The sequence below is a fragment of the Macadamia integrifolia genome, chromosome 13, assembly GCF_013358625.1.
Source record: "Macadamia integrifolia cultivar HAES 741 chromosome 13, SCU_Mint_v3, whole genome shotgun sequence".
Taxonomy (NCBI): Eukaryota; Viridiplantae; Streptophyta; class Magnoliopsida; order Proteales; family Proteaceae; genus Macadamia; species Macadamia integrifolia.
Window position 1 is genome coordinate 23,815,960 of NC_056569.1, and position 19,406 is coordinate 23,835,365.

Sequence of the window (19,406 nt, forward strand, 5' to 3'; positions counted from 1 at the left end):
TCCGATATCTGGCTTTCACCCAAAAACTATCAAGAAAAATAGCAAACCAACTTGAACCATAGAACTAGATATCTGGCTTTCACCCAAGAGACCCGGGTTTGATAAAACAAAGAAGAAGATGGCTGCGGTTCAAGTTTTTCAAGTCTTCAGCATAGTACCAATAGAGCACGATCCATACACCAAATAAATCACTCAACATGATTTGATCCATAGTAGATGCAGCAATAGGTGGCTGCACACCAGAAGATTTCAGCGCAAAACCGAGATCAGCAGGGAGGATTTTGAAAAGCTTGATTTGATTACAGAGGCTCTGATACCATGTTACAATCCCAGATACCTTGTAATCAAACCAAAAGAAAAAGAAAGAAATACGAGAAGAGAGAAAAGAGGTACAACTGAAGGAGACTCCCCAAAAGATAAGAAGAGACCTGCGATCTTACCAGAATGGTTTGATCGCAGGTTTTCCCTAACCTTACTCTTTCATAAGAAAGAAAATACAAGAATACCCCCAAAACATAAAGAAGTAACCCTAACTAAAAGTACTGGGCCAATAGGACAGAATTGGCCCTATCAGTCCAGTAACTAGTGCTAATCCCGATAGGGATTAACGTCAATCTCAATAGACATTAATCTCGTATAGAGCCCAATGCGCAAGCTTAGGAGACCCACAAGGTGCTGGTGGCAGTCCGATGGCTGAAATTGACCTTTGGGTAGTTATAGTATAGGTTGAGCCCTTTATTTTCTTGGGTTGTATTGTAATGGGCTTGATTTATAAGCTCATAAAGTGGGGGTGAAGTTAGCTCATGGGAATAGTAGTAACGTGTTTGGGTTAGATTAGGATACTTGATAGATTCTAAGAATTTTGTTTTGAGTTTATTTACTTTGTTGAGTAAGTGAGAGTGATTAGAAGTCCTTTTGTGAGTCAATTTAGGATTTTCAAAAGGCCTTTGGATGCAGTGGCACTCAAATGGTTGGACCAACATGACCAGCTTTGGAAACCCCAGCGCAGAAGGAACCAAGCCCAACCTTGCTTTTTGGCAACTACATCCCTAGAACCTCGAAGTTGATTCCTTCCCTATCATGAGGTTAAAACAGAACCCCTACCTGGTTTTGTAACGTCCCAATATAATTGTTAGGTTGAAGATTGAGTTCGCCCATCCTGAGTTTCAGGAAGCCTTCACCATAGTTTGATCCCCATCCTCTGGTGTGCCAGATTTCTTGAATTGAGGCTTGTTCTCTGTTGAACACGAAAACCCTTTTCTGCTGGTTTGTTGGGCAGAGGTTGAAGACCAACCTCGTCTTCCTCCACTCCCCCATGATATATATTCCCCTTTTAACCCCTATTCCCAATATTGCCCGCCTTTTATCTTTTTTCCCTTTAAAGTCTTATTACATTTTTATTTCCAGAATTACCCATCTATATAACTCTATAGTCACCCATAATAGAGCATCTTTAAGGTTTAGTTCCATTTATATCCCTCCACCAATCCACCCTATATTCCTTAATAGCCCTTTTAAGATTTCTTTTATTTGCAATTCTGACACTATTCTATAAACTTCAAGCTATTTACTGTTTTGCCACTAAGCCTTTGACTTGAGTGTCCTCTTGCTCGTGTGGACCCATATTGATTACAAATAGGGTTTCTGGAACTTGGCATCACCATCATCTTTATATATGTAATACCCCCTCATCAATTGTGGATGTATTGAGCATAGTTGTCAAGGCGTCTAAGGGACACCACGGTCGCCTTGCATCCTGGCCCCCTCCAGCACCTTGGTTGCCTAGACACCTTGACAACTATGATTTTAAGTAAAGAAGTATTTGAGTTTTTTCAAGAGTTTTGGCGTGGTTAAGCAATGCCTACAGGATTGGTATCCCAGATCTAATTTCTCACCTTCTTCTTCTTATTTGCTCTTTAACAGGTGTGACCTTTCCTCTCACTTCTTCTTTTATGTTCTTATTCTAATTCTTCTATTTTCTTCTCTGAATCTGTCCATTCCTACCTCCAGTAGGTTTGCTTCATAACTCTAAATCTATCCGTTCAAATTTAGATCATCTTTTGCAAACCTGTTATGTTAACTGATTTGAGAAATCAAGCAAACTTCTATGCTAGAAAGAAGCAAAAGCCTCACACTGGATTCAGGCTCTTTAAAACGTCCTATCACTTTCCTGGTCCTATCAAGTCCACCAGTCAAGCCTAGTGGACCAGTCGATCCAACTTGGAAGTCAGAGAAAGACCATTTGAAAATTATTAAAAAAGTTTCATGGAGCTAACTAGCAATGACCAAGACCCTCAAGTGAACAAGCCCAGTTGAAAAAAAAAAAAAAAAAGTTAGGCCAAGACAAACTCCATGCTTATATGAGATTTGTTTCGGTTGAGTTACTCAATTTTCTCTTCTAGTTCTTATTCCTTACTTGTGAATCTTGTGATCACATCGCAAACTAATCACCCACCGGAATTCCCTAGTTCAGGATTAATTTGGCATTATTACCCGATAAGGGCTTATACCACACAAACTCTTAAGAGTTGAGGAGAGGCAACATGGGGAACCAGTTTAACCAGCTCCATTGCCATCCTGGCACAGCCATCTAATGTAATCATAGAAAACAGAGTATACTGCTAGAACAGTTTGTTAATATATCTTTTTTGTAGTGAAGACTATTAAGGTTTCTGATGAGCACAACAATGTGTGAAATATTAGAGATATAAGTGTACATTTTGCCCCACTTTGGATAGTACTACTTCTGTTTTTCTTTTTTATTTTTAGTTTCCAAGTCTACAAGAGAAAGTGTTTAAAGTGAATCAAGAACTGGTCAAAGCTTGAACTAACTTGTCCAAAGGTGGGACCCACTCATTGGTAGCACATCCACTCTCCTACAAAATCCTGAAGATTATTCTCTCTCCTTGACACCTCAAAAGATCTTGAAGATGCTATGCAAAGATTCCTTTCTGATTTAGTCAAGATTGCATATATTAGTTAATATTGTAGGGAAAGAATAGAATTCGTTAATTTTGGAAACAGATTCTCTCTTTCCTCACACAATATCTCAGAGTGAGGATTTTTACCAAGATTTAATTTTATTTTCTTTCTGTTCTTAAAGAAGACTTGTATAAGGAAGGAGGCAAGACCAAAGCCCTATAAAAGCCCCTTCCTCCCCCCTCCTAGAAGGATTATTCCCTTAGTTTATTTTCTAGTTTATGCTTAGTTCTCTTCTCTCTCTCCCTCTCTCACTCTCTTTAGTTTTAGTTCTTCTTTATTTTTGCTTTAATCACTTTTGTAATAGCTTTTTATTTCAATTAATGCAAGCACCCTTTTATTTTTATTCAGCCTTTTATGTTTATGATTTATGCAATTGAGTTGTAATTTTTAAGTTATAGTTCTAGGCTTAGATCTAGGTGACAAGATCACGAGCCGTGGAGCATCTCCTTTTCAAGTTCAGTTTTTTTTTTTCAAGATTTGTTTTCTCCAGGCTTAGAAATTTCAGATTTGGTTCATTCCAGATCTGGTTTTTAGGGTTGGAAGTATCTCCAATCACCTAAGCTTTCAAGTTCAAGCATTGATTCAGGTAGGTAGGCTTCTTCAATAGTCTTCTCTCCCCCCTCTCATTCCCTCTTCTGACTACCCTTTCTTTCTTAATTTAGGATTTCAATATCAATCGTTACATTATTGCTTTCCCTTTCCCCCAAGGTTCATGGCTAGTGTATGTGTTGGCCTTGCCCCCTCCTAGCCATAAAACCATTATTTTATTATTTTTTATTTTAATTGTCTCCCTTTTCGCTAAAGCCAAGTAGAGTAACCCTTGTAAGAGTGACTCTCTGGTCAAGTAGGGAAGCTCATATTATGATGCATTTCTCGGACTAAGTAGAAAAACCTACTTGTGAGCCTCTCTCTAGCTTTATCCCCTTTCTTTTACTTTCTTTTTATTTCAGCATTTTTTTCCTTCATTGCTTTTTAATTGCGTGGGTTATTTATTTTCAGTTATTTATTTATTTAATTTTAATTGTGTGGCTTGTGTATTTAAATTCTTAGATGACGAATGATTATACATATGTTTAGGACGATAGTTAGAATTAGATCACAACCATTAATCGGTTCACTTTCGCATTATTAAAAGAAGCCAAAAATAAAGTGGTTGTTCTCCTTGTGTTCAACCCGTAGCTACACTAATCTGTACGCTTGCGGTTTCATTTTAAATCCTAACAGTTTCCAAGACAGGTTCTATACCACACTGACAACTAGCAGTACGACAATAGCTTATAAACAGAAAGAACATTCCACGCAAAATCATCTCGTTTGGTTTAAACCAAGAAGCTCCGGTGTGCTTTATACAACTATAAAGTAACAAAAGCAAACACTCATGACATATTTATAGAGTTCAATAAAGGCTCATGTGCTGCAACTACCATAATTGAGAGAATCAAAGATTGGATTCATGAAATCACTTACCCTACTAATTTCTCTAAATCCTTTTCTTTGAGAGAGAATCTTATCTTGCAGATCTTTAAGTTAAACCCCCCCAACTAGTAGGGTTAAAGCTCCAATTCCTATTTACTGGTGCCCTCCCTTTTATCCTATTAAACTGAATGTAGATGGTGCAAGCAAGGGGAATCCGGGTATTAGTGGTGGGGGAGGCATTATTAGAAACAACGGGAATGTTCTGTCAGCTTTTTCCAATTTTTATGGAGTATGTACAAATTCAGTGGCGGAAATGAAAGCCCTTAGAGATGGCTTGGTATTGTATAAAGATTTGGGCCTCTCCGACTTTTATATTAATTTTGACTCCTCCCTGATTGTGAGACTTGTCTCTCAAAGATCATGTACCATGTGGAGCTGCTGGTATTGGTTTGAGGAAGTAATCAACCTCTACGATTACCTGAGAGCTCATATCTCCTTTTTTTTTTTTTTTTTTGAAAAACAGCGCAGCGGATGGTTAAGCCTACAAATAAAAAACACACATTAACCCATTGCATGTGATCTATGAAATAGTACATTTGGTTTTTCCATGGATTGTGATAATTCTATTCCATTAATTTAGTAACATTCAGGAAGATAAGGCGGGTTTACCAATCTTGATGTAATTCTTTCCTTTTTTGGAGTTTTTTTTTGGTTGTGGGTGTCATTGATTGTATCTCATGAGGAATTGAGGTAAGACGGGTTTATGTCCACCATTTGTTTTCTTTTTTTTCTTTATTTAATAAATTCTAGGGCTCCCCGGGACCCATTACATTTCAGAGTCTAAAAAAAATTGCGGAGTTCAATGAAAAGTTAACACAAAAACAGAATACATTAACATTTAAACTTTTCGATTACCTTTCCATACTTTCCCCAAAAAAGGAATGTGTAAGTGACCTGAACGTTTCAGTATGGTTTCTTTAATTTGACTTGTATTGACACTGAAAAATACCAGAAGCAAAGACCAAGAATGTACCCCAAAATGAAGAATAGATCTCAAACTTTACTCTGTTATACCCCTTGTAGAACTAATTTAACAAAAAAAAAAAACTTGAATTACTCAATAGAAGTAAAATGTAAACATAGAGCCGCTACCAGGAGAAATTAGTAACTACTAACACAACCATGAGGGATCAATGAACCCAATTGATAAAAACATGATAGCAGATAGAATTGAACTCTTACCTAAATTTACCATTTGTGTTTTACAATTGATGCACCTCTAAATGTTGGCAGTAATTATAACATGCCAACTAGACAAGTTGGTAAACCTAAATATTGAATAACAGAGCTAGTTTCTTAAGGAACCCTAAGATATTATGTTTTAAATCATAGTTATTAAGGCGTTGCCAAGGCGCTGGTAAGGCAACACCTAGGCGCTGAGGTGGTACTGGGAGCATAAGGCAATCCACTGCATTATTGGCTGCACGTAAGGCAGTCACTTAAATTGTTAAGGTGATATAAGCGACGCCTTAGGCTCCTTATGACGCTTTATGGGCAAGGCAGTCGCCTTATGCCCCTTTTTTATTAACTTTTTTTTAACTATTTTACCACAAATTCCACAGATTTTATTGATTGGCAAATATATGGGGAAGTTTATACATGAGAAGCATGGGATCAAGGGTATTTAAATAGGGAAAAAAAAAAATACAAATCACATTACATTACTAACTGAGAAATCGTGCAAGGGTTTTGGGGCGATGCAGCAGTCCTTCTTCCTTCACCCTTCGAATCTTGCTCTGACGGCGACGAAACTTCCACCGGTGACGGTGAGACTCCTCCGGGGAACATTCCTCAAACCAAGGCAGGAACGTTTGATGCAATTATTAAATTTTTTTCATCTTCTTTATTCTTCTTCTTTCTTCTTCATTCTACGGTTTCTACCTGCTGTATTTTCTTCTTCTTTCTCTTAATCTCTTTTATTTCCTTTGCTTTTTTCTTTTGTCTTTTCTTACTGCAGCTGGAAGTGTGCAACTGCAGTACAAGAGAAAGTTTTTTCTTTTCCTTTCCTCTATTGCAGCGTTTTTTTCTGCTTTCTTTTCCTCTCCCAGTCTCCCTTCTTCTTCACTGCAACCTGCAGCTCTCTTTTATTTTTGGGTGAATATGCAGCTCCTTGGTTCTGGTTTGATGTTCTTGGCTGTTGGTTATCAATATTGATTGTGTATTGTAGCCTGGGCATTATTCTTTTGATTATCAAGTATTGCTTTTTGTGGCTCGTAGCTTTCTGATTTATTCTTTGTGAGATGGTACTGTTGGATATGGTATTATGGCTTATTCTGCTGCTCTCTCTCTTTTTATTTTTTTCTTTTGGATGAATATGCAGCTCCTTGGTTCTCGCCATCTGGTTTGACATTCTTGGCTGCTGGCTATCAATATTGATTGCGTAATTATATATTATATTATATGCTATGATGATGATTGATGAAAATGAACTTAATTTATTCATTTTATTGATTTGTTTTTTTACGAATATCTTGCATTGGTATGAAGTATGAACCTTTAATCTTTATTTAGAATATAGTAGTATTACATAATTTTCAATATATCGTTAGAGCTAAATAGAATGGTTACATAAAAAATATAAAAACTAGAACGCTTTATTCAATAAGGCGACGCCTTATGCCCGCCCTATCGCCAAAGCACTTCGAAAGACCCTCACCGCCTTAATAACCTTGGTTTTAAATAAAATGGTCACAGCATGAGGGAGGGTTTAGAATTCAACCAGAAACTGGTAAGAACTTGTATTTCAACTGTAGGAACAATTTATTGCTACAGCTCAACCATAATACGAAACTGGATCTCAACTGTAATATGAAAATTTATTTTTCTCCAAGTATATTGATATTTTACACAGAATTTATGAAACAACAGCAATGAAAAACAGGCTGGGGCTTTGACAGTATAGGGCTGCACTACAAGAGTTGGTGAGGACGGCCTCTACGGCTAGCCACGGAATTGCAGATCAGAATCACATACCGCATTGGTCCAGGCAATACCTCTCCGGATCATTCTGTATTGGATCAAACAAAGGACTGGTCAATCCAATGAGGAAATGCCTGCATAAATAGTGGATCAGCTAATCTTCACTTTATAATGGATCTTAGGACAACTCCTTCCCCTCAGTTACAGGATAGTAGACTGTATTCCTATCTACTCTTTCTCAACCCACTTGTTCTGATGCGCTAAACGTTGCTTGGTTCTGGCGCAACCCTTACTCAAACAGGGGTTCACGGAGTTGCTTGGTTAGTTTTGAAGCACCAAAGCCCCTTTTTTATATAGAGTGGTCTACAATCAGCTTGTTCGTATGATCAAAACGATTCAATACGACACTTGAAACCACTGGGCCAGCCAAATAAAAAATGATTCTGAAATGAAGATAAAGCAAAAGGTGGCGTGAGCAGCACAAGCATGGACTATAGCGAAAGAATGGGAGAGGAAGAGACTGGGGAAAGTACCTTCTAGAGGAGAAAATTACCTATAAATTTTACAGTTTGGCATGGTCAGGTCACTCCACAATAAAGAAATATCATTCATTAAACAACTCCATAATAATTCTCTGATAATAACGCTTTTCATGAAAACCTAAAATGCTGTTCATCCAGACCATATACATCTCTATTCTTTCAACAAGGAAAGAGGATTCCTAACTTTAACTCAACTATAATGAAATGCAACAAAATAAACTTTCCAATATATCCAATGGCAAACTCTAAACAAATAAAATATATACATCTTCGAGATTTTAGTGCCATCGGACCCAATCTTAAAATTATATACATTTTTGGACCCAATCTTAAAAATATATACAATTTCGGACCCAATCTAAGTCTTTAAGAAAGATAGCTATAAGATTTTCAAGCTGTCCATATAGGGCTAAACAAACCCAATTGTGAAATACCAACTATCAATCAAACATATGGCCCATACAGAGCCTATATGGAGGCTGAACTCCAGCCTTCTTTCTTAGGCCCAAAACTATGTTTCCTAGTCCCACACATCCACAGAGTTTTCTAAAATTGGATCTGATGCCAGGTCTCAACAGTCAATGGTCCAACTGCAGTCCTGACCGGATCTTGCAAGCGGCACTTGAATAAATATAATTGAAAAAGACTGTTTATACTCTGAACCAATCCGAGTGGTTCATTAAACAAGATTGTCCACCGACCAAATTAAAAGCTTTTAACAGAAAGTGGTTCTGAATTGGTACGATCACCTGTATGGGAGGCCATCAACATTACATGTCCATCCTTGCCTCAACGATAAAATAAACAACATTTTACGTGGCAAGATAACACCAATGGGTAAAGCTCCTTACCAAAAAGCATACAGATGATAACATGCAAGAGCACAAATACACACAAACACAAGTTTTGATTTAGAACAAGGAATGTCCACAGGATGTAAGCTCCCTATATTCAGACAAAGAACCGAATGTACAGTGTCACAATTTCAAATATTGGCTGGCAATAAACTATGGGAAGCAGAGACTGGACTCCACGAGAGGTCCTAAATGCTAAATCATTATTGAAGATCAACTGATATGGCTACATATAAAAGGACATCAGCTTTGCACAACCTTTTGAAAATAAACTTCCTCTTGTTTTGAGAAGGACAATTCATTTCATAGCCACAATGAGATTTTAAAGGAGAAAAAAAGGATAGCCAGCAGAGTTTACAGACATAAAAAACTTGCAAGCAACCCCAAATTTAGGTCACAATAATAATTAGTCAAGCATATCAAATATTAGGACTAAAGAGGAGGCCGTCATTTTCTTTTTGCAAACAGCAGTTCTGAAAGATAAAAAACATAGAGTTATTCTCCTGTTACCACTAACCAGGTGGTTTATTCAATTCACAGTAAGAGAAGATGGCATATTAATTTTGGGTCCATCTGTTTATAACCTGCTTGGTTACAAACAGATTTTGAACAGATTTTGTAACTGGACTTTTTTTCCCTCCATATAATGACATGTCACTTCGATAGAATGCCTACTGAAGTAATTTAATAAGAGAATGCAACCTACCCTTTCCTCTCCCTCTCAACACTCTACTCGGAGCCTCCCATGGGCGACCGCACCCCACCCCACCCTCCCCAGAAATTTACGCCAATTATGTGAGTGCTCCAATCGATCTGCTCACAGAAGAATCCTCACTTGCCATCTTAGCTTACTACGCAAGAATCGGAACTTGCCCCACTCGAGCAAATGAAGACAACAAGCCATGCAAGGTGGGTTAGGTCTAAAGCGAAAAAATAGGGATATGGAGATGAAAAGTAGGCTTAAATTCCATCGACCGTTAGATGAACTGAATTGAGGGCGGGTGAGGACTGAAGGTTCATGAACCTTCCACTTTCCTTCTACAATGTTACAATAAATGAATCAGAAAACTCCCATTTCCACATTCTCTTTACCTCTTTTCCATTGATTGCTTCTGAACAACCTGTAGAAGCATCGCAAGAAATGAAAAACTTGCTATTCTTCACCTTTTTTTAGATATGAATACAGTCCCTCAACCTCTCACTGGAGTTCGTGGTCAGAGTAATTGAAAAGGAAGGGGAGAGAAAGAGACAACGGGAGTGAGACATATAATAAAAATCAGGGGGAGATATTGATCAGTAAATAAAATTGGGTAAGTCTTAAGAGTTCCGTAGATTAAAAAAAAGGGGGGGTGGGCGGTGTGAGAGCTTGTGGGAAAAAAAAAAAAAAGATCAGTTGTGAAATGTGGAGGAAGGGTGGGAGAGACAGGGTGGTGGCTGCGGGAGCATAGGTGAGGAGTGGTGGGGAAAGACCAGGGAGAGAATGGAGGAAAACGGGAGTTTGTAGAGATGGTGACCAGTAGAGGGGTGGGCAGGGAGTTGCAAAGGAGGGCGGGGTCAGGGGTGAGGAGTTGCAGGGAGAGGAAAATGCAGTGGACAGGGGAGGGGAATGAAGACGCAGAGGGAAGAGAAGGGAGGGGGAAAGGGAGCTGGAGCCGGGAGGTAGAGTTTAGAAAATAAAATTACAAAAAAATAAAAAATAAAACTCCCCTCAAAGAGAGAGAAATTTGTTTAGTGGCATAAGAGAAAAGGAAAATATGGTTAGAACAATTAACAGATTATCCCATTAATTATTAATTAAGACTGTTTTAGAAGTATCAGCAAATAAATGGCAAATCCAAAATGCCCTAATGTTTAAAACATGATGTTGAACCAGAAGAATCCTGAGCTATATTAAGAGACTCATATGGTAGCAATTTCCACTATAGTTCATCAGAGCAGTTTTTATGGGATCCACATCAATGATTTAAAGGCCACTATGGATACTTTGACACCCTCTATCCCTGACGTTCATCCTCATCACAGAGGAGTTTTTAATACTAAAACTGAAGCAGTCATATTTAATCATCAGCAATCCTTCTAAAGCAAACTTCTCTCCACATACCACAGCAAAGAACAAAGGAATCAGAGAGGACTTAGAAAATCCGATATGCAAAATTGGCAGCAAGAATTCAACAAAACCTATCATTAGAGAAGCAAAACGTAGGACAAAGTGATGCATGGGCATGAAGACTATATCAGAAAACAGTTGAAGATATCAAAAGCATAAAATTTGGAATGTAGTCATACACTCATGCATGATCAAGAACAACAAAGTTTAAGCCTTAGCCAATCTAGTCCGACAAAACACATGGCACAAGGTGGGGGAAGAAGGAAGGAAACAGTATTCTGTAACAGAGACAGTTAGTTCTTTACCAGACCAATACTCTCCAATCTGAAAAGTCAAACAAGGGTGGCAAAACAATTATGAAAACAGACAAAAGTAGTTTACTTGTAGATGAAAAACACGATAAATAATTTAAATTACTTTAGGACTTATTATCAAGACAACTGCAACATGAAAATGAATGACAAACTTTACCATACCATTTGGTATTTCCTTGAGAGGAGTACCACGTCCCTGCAATTTATAAGGTCAAACAAGATCAGACACCAGTTACCAGGCATGCAGAGCTGAAGAAATAACAACACAAAAAATTAAGAAAACCACACCTTTTCAATATGAAACCCCTTTGCTGGTTCTTTCTCAATAGAAACCACCAACCTCTCAACAGACTTTCGCTCGCGCACAGGTCGATCAAGAGATAAGGCCATGGGAGTACTAGTTTCTTTTGCATTTTTTTCATCCAATTCGTTTTTCTTAGCCACCTCCTTGCTCTCAACATTCGGCCTCTTACCACGCCTCTTGAATCCCTTTCCTCCTTTACTCTCCTTTGGTTTCACTGTTTCCTCCTCGTCCTCCTCCTCTTCAGCATTCTCAGTGTTTTCTTTGCTCTCCTTGGCTTTCACTGTTTCCTCCTCCTCCTCTTCAGCATTCTCAATGTTTTCTTTGCTCTCCTTCTCTTCAGTCTCTTCAGCAGTCTCAAAATTTTCCTCGCTCTCCTTCTCTCCCTTCTCTTCAGCATTCTCAACAATTTCCTTGCTCTCCTTCTCTTCCTTCGTTTCAGTTTCTTCCTCCATCTTCACATCTTCGGGTTCTTTTTCTTCACTTTCTATTTCCTGCTTGCTCTCTTCTTCCTTCACCTTATGATCTTCGTCCATTCCCACAGCCTCATTCTTTTCATTTTCTTTACTATATTCTTCCACTTCCTTAACTCCATTGCTGTCCTCCTCTTTCTTTAGAGTTACAGCTTCCTCCTCCTTTAGAGTTTCAGCTTCACCCGTATCCTCAGGGGGGCCAGTATCCTCAGGTGGACAAGTTCCATTTGCGGCACCATCAACAACTTTGGTCTCCGTCTCTGCCTCTGCCATGCCTAACCCGCAGTGTAAAGCAAAAAATCCAGATCAATAAGTATGTATAGAATAACACTTTGATTTCTGAGTTTCTGATCAGCAACTGAAATTTGGAACAGTCTCCTTCAAAAATCTGCACAAATATCATCTTCTAGTTAAAATCCAGACAAAAAAAGGTGCGGAAGAATCACTGAACAGAAGAGGGTAAAGCAATTAAAATACGTTGTGCGAGTGAGAGATGTCCTGGAACGAAATTGCCACCTCAAAATCAATTTTCAATGCAGGAAGAAATTAAAATTTTCACATCAACACCATTTAGCAACAAAAATATAAGGAAAAAAAAGCTCTCTTTCTTCTGTTCCTTAAGAGCGGAGAGAATTTTTATTTTTATTTTCACAGAACTAAACAAGAACAAAGAATCTAGCATGAAAATTCAACATGTAACATAACAAAAACACGAAAGAAACTCGAAAATCAGTAATAAATCTCGTAACCCTAAGGTAAACAATTTCTGCCACGAAACCACTGGTTGATTACAGGAATATAGAAGTCACTGATTGAGAAACCATAGATAGGAAAATGAAACTTACGGAGAATTAAAAGCGCGAAATGATTCAACAGGAGTTGATTTTCGTAAAAATTCTACTCAATTGTTCTTCCTCTCCGTCTTCCACCTCTCCTCTGCTACTACTGGTCCTCTCGAAAAGAAAGGGTTTTTCTTTTTTAATTTCTTTTCCCTCCTCCAACCTGAGGAAGAGGTTTCTTGTTCGGGGCTATTTTACGGATTTCAAATCCGGATTTTAAAAGCAATTAAATAGCCACGTGGGATAGTTGAGACAAAAAGGGTAATGTTCCTAAACGGGAGTCAAATAGTGCCTTGTAGCTTTGTTTTTTGATGTTCCATGTTTATCCCAAAATCCCAATCACGGAGTGTGAGACATTCAAATTTTAGTTTCAGGAGCCAACACTGTTTCTATGATCCATTTGGTAAATCTAGTAAATTTTTTTCAGACAAAAAAAAAAAAAAAAAAGTAAAATTTCTATGGGTAAAAATTTCCCAGGACGCCACTGAGAATCCCCTCCAATGAGAGGTTGGGGAGACAAATTACTATCCAACAAGGGACGCACATATTCGTTGGGGAGAGTGTATATGTGCCAACGGCATGCATAGCTTAGGGCGTCAACATCGTCTATGATGAGGTTGTGGGGTGCAATGAGCATCCAACTATTGAGGTATATGGTCAGGCCCTCGTAGCAGTTGGATGCTCACTACACCTCACTACTTGCTGAGACAATTTAGACTCTAGCTTAGGTCTTGTTCTAACTATAACCTCAAATAAAACTGATTAGATGGCAAGGATCCATGTAGCTGAGGATATCTTGTGGCTGATCCCATTTGGCTGCTTTCTTCTCATTTGCTGAGTTGTGCCTCTTTCCTCTTACTTCCATATGTCTTTCACTTCTTTTTTTTTTTTTTGCCTCTTTGTCTACTTGTTTGTACGGATCCTTGTAGTCTACCTCATTAATTTGGGATAAAGTTGTGTTTGTTGTTGTTCTTTATTATAGTCAGTTATATCTTAAAAAATAGGATCGAGTAAATCCAGATAGAGGTGTCAGAAGTAAAATTTAGTACAGATGTCAGACGGTTAATTTTATCTTATTTTTTGTCAAATTGATCCAATCTTTGAGCTGGATTGAGCAAGCCAAACCTTTAAGAGGAAAATATTAAAGATTGGAGTAGAATTTATTTATAAATAGGATTTTATATATGGCTAAAAGATTTGTATATTGTTAACTGAAAGTTTAATATGGTCGGAGGTATCTCTTTTAAAACTCAGGTTACTTCAACAACCCCCTATAAAATGTCTTCTATACTCTCATCATGTTGGTGTTTTCCCATAATACCTCCTCCAGGGCCTGAAACGCTTGAAACATTTGAAACTACATGATGGGGGTGTGCGGAATCCTCCCCCTTTATATATAAACTTATTATTGATCTCTTTGAATATTAGGCAATTGAGCCATATAAACCTAGGATGAAAAAACACTCCTCAGTTGCGTGGCCTTGTACCCAGACAAAGAGGGGGATGAAATGATGGGCCCACCCAGTGAAATACAAAAAACTTACCACCTGATGATTCCCCTATGTGCTCCCTCATTGACCCCCCATGCTAACAGGTAGTTTTCTTCTCCCTATAAACCCATGTATAAAAAGAAGGGGGGAAAAAAGAAAAGAAAAAGCTACCTAGTCATGTATGGCCCCTACACCTAGACACAAAGGCATTCGGAACTACCATCCCACCCTCTATGAAATAAAAAAAATCTCATCCATATTGATACTCTTATCAGGCCACCAGACCAAGCAATGGTGATCTCTTACCCATAAAAGAAAGTTCACCCTAGATTTGAATATTGTGGATATTTTTTTCAAAAAAATAATCACAAATGCCAAAATATAGGACCTTCTAAATCAGAATATGAGGGTTGGTCAATCTATATAAAAAAGTGGGAAAGATTGATATCAACTGCCATCTATCTTCAAAAGTGGGACTTCTATTTTATAATGCTTTTAATGTGTCCAAATGTGACATTTCCTTCCAGAGCATTGGGTAATTTTCATTTAAAATGGCCCCACATGTTACATTTAAGTGTGACAGTTTTACAATAACATTGATTAATAATAAGAATAATAATAGATATCTTATAACAAAAAAATAAAGAGAAAATTGTATTGTCACACCTAAACTTTGGTCTTTATTCAATGCCACTCCCTAGGCTTTTCAAAATACCAAAGACACCCCCTAAAAATTCAAACAATTTAAAATCAGTCCCTGTCGTTAGTCGACACAGTTATGTGGTAGAATTTTTGTTAGTTTTTTTTCCAAATACCTAAAACACCTCTATATGGTGTGAATGGACAATATTACCCCCCCCCCTTTCCTTTCTTCTAAACTCTCACTCTAAATCCCCAAACTGAGAAGGAAGAAAAGAAACAACCGTCACCTTCCTCTGAAACCTGCAACTACCATCAGCAGCTCTCCCCTCTGACATGCGATCGTGAGCTCCTCTCCCCTCCAGCGTGCTATCGTGAGCTTCTCTCCCCTCCGGCGTACTACCGCCATATTTTCATGTTGAGGAGTTTGAAGGATGTAATAGCTCAAATCTTGGAGGGCCTCATATTCTTGCTGTCAATGCTGATGATGCTATTCCTATTTCCTCAGGGAAGAAAGGGGTGAACATAAGACCTTACGAAAATGAAAATGGTGAAGATGGTTCATCATCCATTCCTAAGGAAATGTCATCGGTTAATTTCCTATCTGTGGAAGACGAATTAAAAGATTCTGTTAAAGTAGCACATTATCATTCAAAAGTGAACATTGAGAATAAGATATTATGTCCCGATGTCATCCAGGAACTGACTCAACCAAGATAAGAACATGTTCCATCAATTTGTTCAAAAAATTCTAGACTCAAACCTTCTCACATGAAACAAATAAATTATGGCAATAACATTACATAAGCAGAACTGTTTACCTCAGAGGCAACAGTTGTAGATTCTGGAATGGATATCAAGGATATTGGATAGGATGGCTCATCTTGTGTACAATTCAATGCTGTGGAACATTCTTCAAGTTTGCCTTTTTCTCTAGCCAGCGTTCCTGTTGGGCTTTCTAAACAATTCGGTGGAGCATATGACACTAGACCAAAGATTAATATTTAGCTGTTGCTTAATGCTATGGATAACTTGTCAGAATTGCTTCTTTCTAGTTGTTCCAATGATGTAGAGGCATTGAAGGAACAGGATCATGAGGTTATTTGTCGTGTAGTCAACAATCTTGATCCATGTCCCTCAAAGAAGGTTGGATTAATGAGATCAATGCCCCAAATACAACTTCCCAAGTCGAGCACTTGCTGCCTTAGAAAGCCAACTGATCCTCAAAAGTATGGTGCTTAGTTCTTACTTAGTCGTGCTGCATAAATTTATAATAAATATTCTTTTTGTTTTTTCCAGAAAGAAAAAGGGATTGTAGAAAGTTTCTTGATACATTCGGAATGGTAAAACTGTTTGTTGATAGTTGATATCTTGACAAAGCGTGGTATTTACTAGACCAGCAACTCAAAAGCCAAATAAATTTTTAACTTATGGTTCAAGTTCATGTCGAGTCAGTGCAGTTTATCCTCTTCCTTATTGGTTTGGGGATTTAGAGTGAGAGTTTAGAAGAAGGGAAAGGGCGGGTAGTATTGTCCATTCACATCACATGGTGGTGTTTTAGGAATTTTGAAAAAAAAAAAAACTAACAGAGATTCTACCACATAACTGTGTCGGCTAATAGCAAGGATTGATTTGAAATTATTCGAATTTTCAAGGGGTGTTTTTGGTGTTTGAAAAAATCCAGGGGGTGGCATTGAATAAGAATCAAAGTTCAGAGGGTGGCAATGCAATTTTCTCAAACATAAATAAACAAAAGTTTCCTCATTTTTAACTCTCACAAATTTCTCCAATTTTGAAGATCTTGATAGAACTTTTAAAGTTTGTTGCATGGTATACATATCCATCATTCCATCATTTAACGTATATATATAAAAGAATAAGAAGCTCATGATGCTTGTGTGCAAATTAATACACATGACCACTCAAAACCCACCCATGGACCCGAATTGACCGATTCAATGTCGATCCATTAGTAAAGTATAATGGTAAATGACCCAAAATATCAAATAAAAAAGCGGTAAATCCATTGAATCCCGATTGATATCCATCCAATTTAGATCAGAATTAGCTAAGACCGATCTCGAGTTTTAAAACCTTACCCCATACTCTCTCTTTTCATCAAATGTTCCTATTTGATGATTCAACCCCTTTTTTTTATTTCTAATGACGTGTATCTAAGCCTTCGACCTGACTAGTCCCACGGGCCCTTATTGACCCCATAATCATATGAAACAAGTCACACCGGGGTTGAATAAGAATCATTCCACTTTTACTGAAAGCAGTGAAGAGCACTTAATACCCTCGTGTGAGTGGCCCTAAGGAGGTAAGATGAATCAAACTTAGAACCATATGCTTCTTGAGGCGAAGGTCCCTTGCCGACTTAGCTACCCCCTTGGGGTTTATTCAACCCCTCATCAACGATGGAAAATTGTACTCTGATGTCATAGCAATCACTCTTTTATAAAACAAATCAACCCCCCAAAAAATAGTGAGTCGCAGCAACTTGCATTAAACATACCTTCATCTCAAATGCCATTATGATAAAAAGGATAACTTAGAATTGATGCGAAGAACTCGCTTGTTTAACCTTCCATGGATAGGAAACTTTCCATGAGCCAATTTGCAAAGGATACCTTATTTTTATATGGCACGGGGTAGATATTCCATATATACTTTGGTGCGAGGTTCTCTTTACCCTGCTTGATTTTATAATGAAGTGATGATCTGATTAGATAGTTAATTCCCATTTGGTGACAAGTCCATATCGGCTTATCTTCAATATTTGTATTCTCACATAGTTGATTATGAGTGACTTTGATTAAACCCATTTTATTCTTCTAAGTATATGAGAGTTTGGTCCAGTTGGGTTGAATTACATCTGAAGGTAGTAAAAGTTATTCTGAGTTGGCAAGGGACTTTGCCTCAGGAAGTGTATGATTCTGAGTTCATTTCCTTTTATTTTCTTAGGGCCACTCAGACGGGGGTATTTAATGCTAGCTCTCCATTGTTTTTAGTGAAAGTTGAATAATTCTCATTCATCCCTGGTATTGACCCGATCCATGTGATTGTGGATTCAGTATAAAGGCCAAATGCCTGAACCAAAAAAAAAAAAAAAAAGTACTAGTTTTGAAAAAAAAAAAACTAAAATCTTCATTCACCTTGATGCGGCAAAAATGGCATTACAATGCTCATGTGCTTCTCTGAACATGGAGACATCCACGAACCATTGTGAGGATAGGAAAGGGCTCACTTAGTTACAACGTGTGTCATTCCATTCTCGACTCATTCTATTCTCGACTCTATTGACATGAACAAAATTACATAAGGAGGAAGAAGATTTCGATGACTGAACTAAAAACTCGTATTAGAACTAAAGTCACTAGACCAAGTCGAACCCTTTTCTAAATATATGTGTGACCAAACCTCGGTGCCACTCCGAAGCCTAAGCCAATAAACACCACTTTTTTGGGGAGGTGGATAAGGTTGGGCACAAGTGCCTAGCATATATAGTAGCATATGCCATCCTCTTTCTCCCTTTTAGAAAATATCCTCTTGCCTCTTGTGTTCAGCCTTGTGATTGACGTATGCCACAAGATTACTGAAAACTGACGACATGTCCAACAGGTTTACCTAATACCATTGAGAGGAAAAAAAATGATTTTCTAACACAAAATGGAAAATTATGATTTTCATATGAAACATTGTTTCTGAAATAGAAATGTTATTCAACACAGCCTTAAATGATTAATAAATTTTTTTTTTTTATTTAACTTTTAGCCAAGCATGGTCACACCAAGATTGCATTTTTAAGGTTTTACATACAATAGAGTTCTCATTGTTGACTATAGGGAAATCAAATTCTTACCGGTTTCACTTTGGTTTGTATTTTTTGGAAATTAGAAAAAATCGACCGGACTGACTGAAACCAGAAAATGGACCGAATCCAACAAAAACCCGATGAAAAATACATAGAAAACCAGATTGTTTAATGGTTTATTTTATATAATACATAGAAAACCAAAACTAAACCGAACCGAACTGACAATAACATGATAAAGAAAACCTATTAAAAAAAACAGTATCCAACCGTACCAAAACTAAAATTAACGTTACTGGTTCAGCTTGATCAGCTTGGTCAGTGCCAACCCAAAATCGATTCAGCCCAACTGAAACTAAACCGAGCTGCTTAATTGATATCCGCAGTTGAAAAACCACCAAGCTAATTTGGTGAGAAAAGCCAAGTTTTGGTTTCTTAATTTTTTAAAGGATAGAGATAGGTATGCCACTCATGTGCTGCATGCTAGAGAGCGGCACCAATGGGGGTGTGGGATATAGTATCATATAGCAATATTATAGGAGGGGCAGAGGGTCATTTCAGAGAGAGACGCTAGCGGGCATGCGCGCCCTTCATTTACAGTATTTTCTCTTTTTTTTTTTAATTCCACTATGCCTCCTTTGTGGAAATGAAAA

General features: G+C 37.8%; 1 protein-coding gene across 2 annotated transcripts; it reads right to left on the reverse strand.

Annotated features, from left to right (window-relative positions):
* Nucleotides 1–6,545: 6,545 nt before the first annotated feature.
* Nucleotides 6,546–12,990, reverse strand: LOC122060034 (cilia- and flagella-associated protein 251-like). 2 transcript variants are annotated; one of them, XM_042623176.1, is made up of 4 exons: nucleotides 12,814–12,990; nucleotides 11,483–12,356; nucleotides 11,357–11,390; nucleotides 6,546–7,465 (listed from the first exon to the last, which is right to left on the reverse strand). In XM_042623176.1, exons 2-4 carry the CDS (start codon nucleotides 12,239–12,241, stop codon nucleotides 7,461–7,463), a joined length of 798 nt encoding a protein of 265 aa, XP_042479110.1. In that variant the 5' UTR covers nucleotides 12,242–12,356; nucleotides 12,814–12,990; the 3' UTR covers nucleotides 6,546–7,460. The 2 variants fall into 2 exon arrangements, with proteins under 2 accessions (XP_042479110.1, XP_042479109.1); XM_042623175.1 differs by having other exon boundaries at nucleotides 6,546–7,820.
* Between the last annotated feature and the right edge of the window lie 6,416 nt (nucleotides 12,991–19,406).

Bases quoted from the DNA above. Each gene is read 5' to 3' on its own strand.
- LOC122060034 (XM_042623175.1), bottom strand. From the start codon at position 12,241: ATGGCAGAGGCAGAGACGGAGACCAAAGTTGTTGATGGTGCCGCAAAT. The intron at 11,391-11,482 runs GTGTGGTTTTCT...TATAAATTGCAG, and splicing joins AGGGGTTTCATATTGAAAAG to GGACGTGGTACTCCTCTCAA. The intron at 7,821-11,356 runs GTATGGTAAAGT...TCTTCATTTCAG, and splicing joins TCTCAAGGAAATACCAAATG to AATCATTTTTTATTTGGCTG.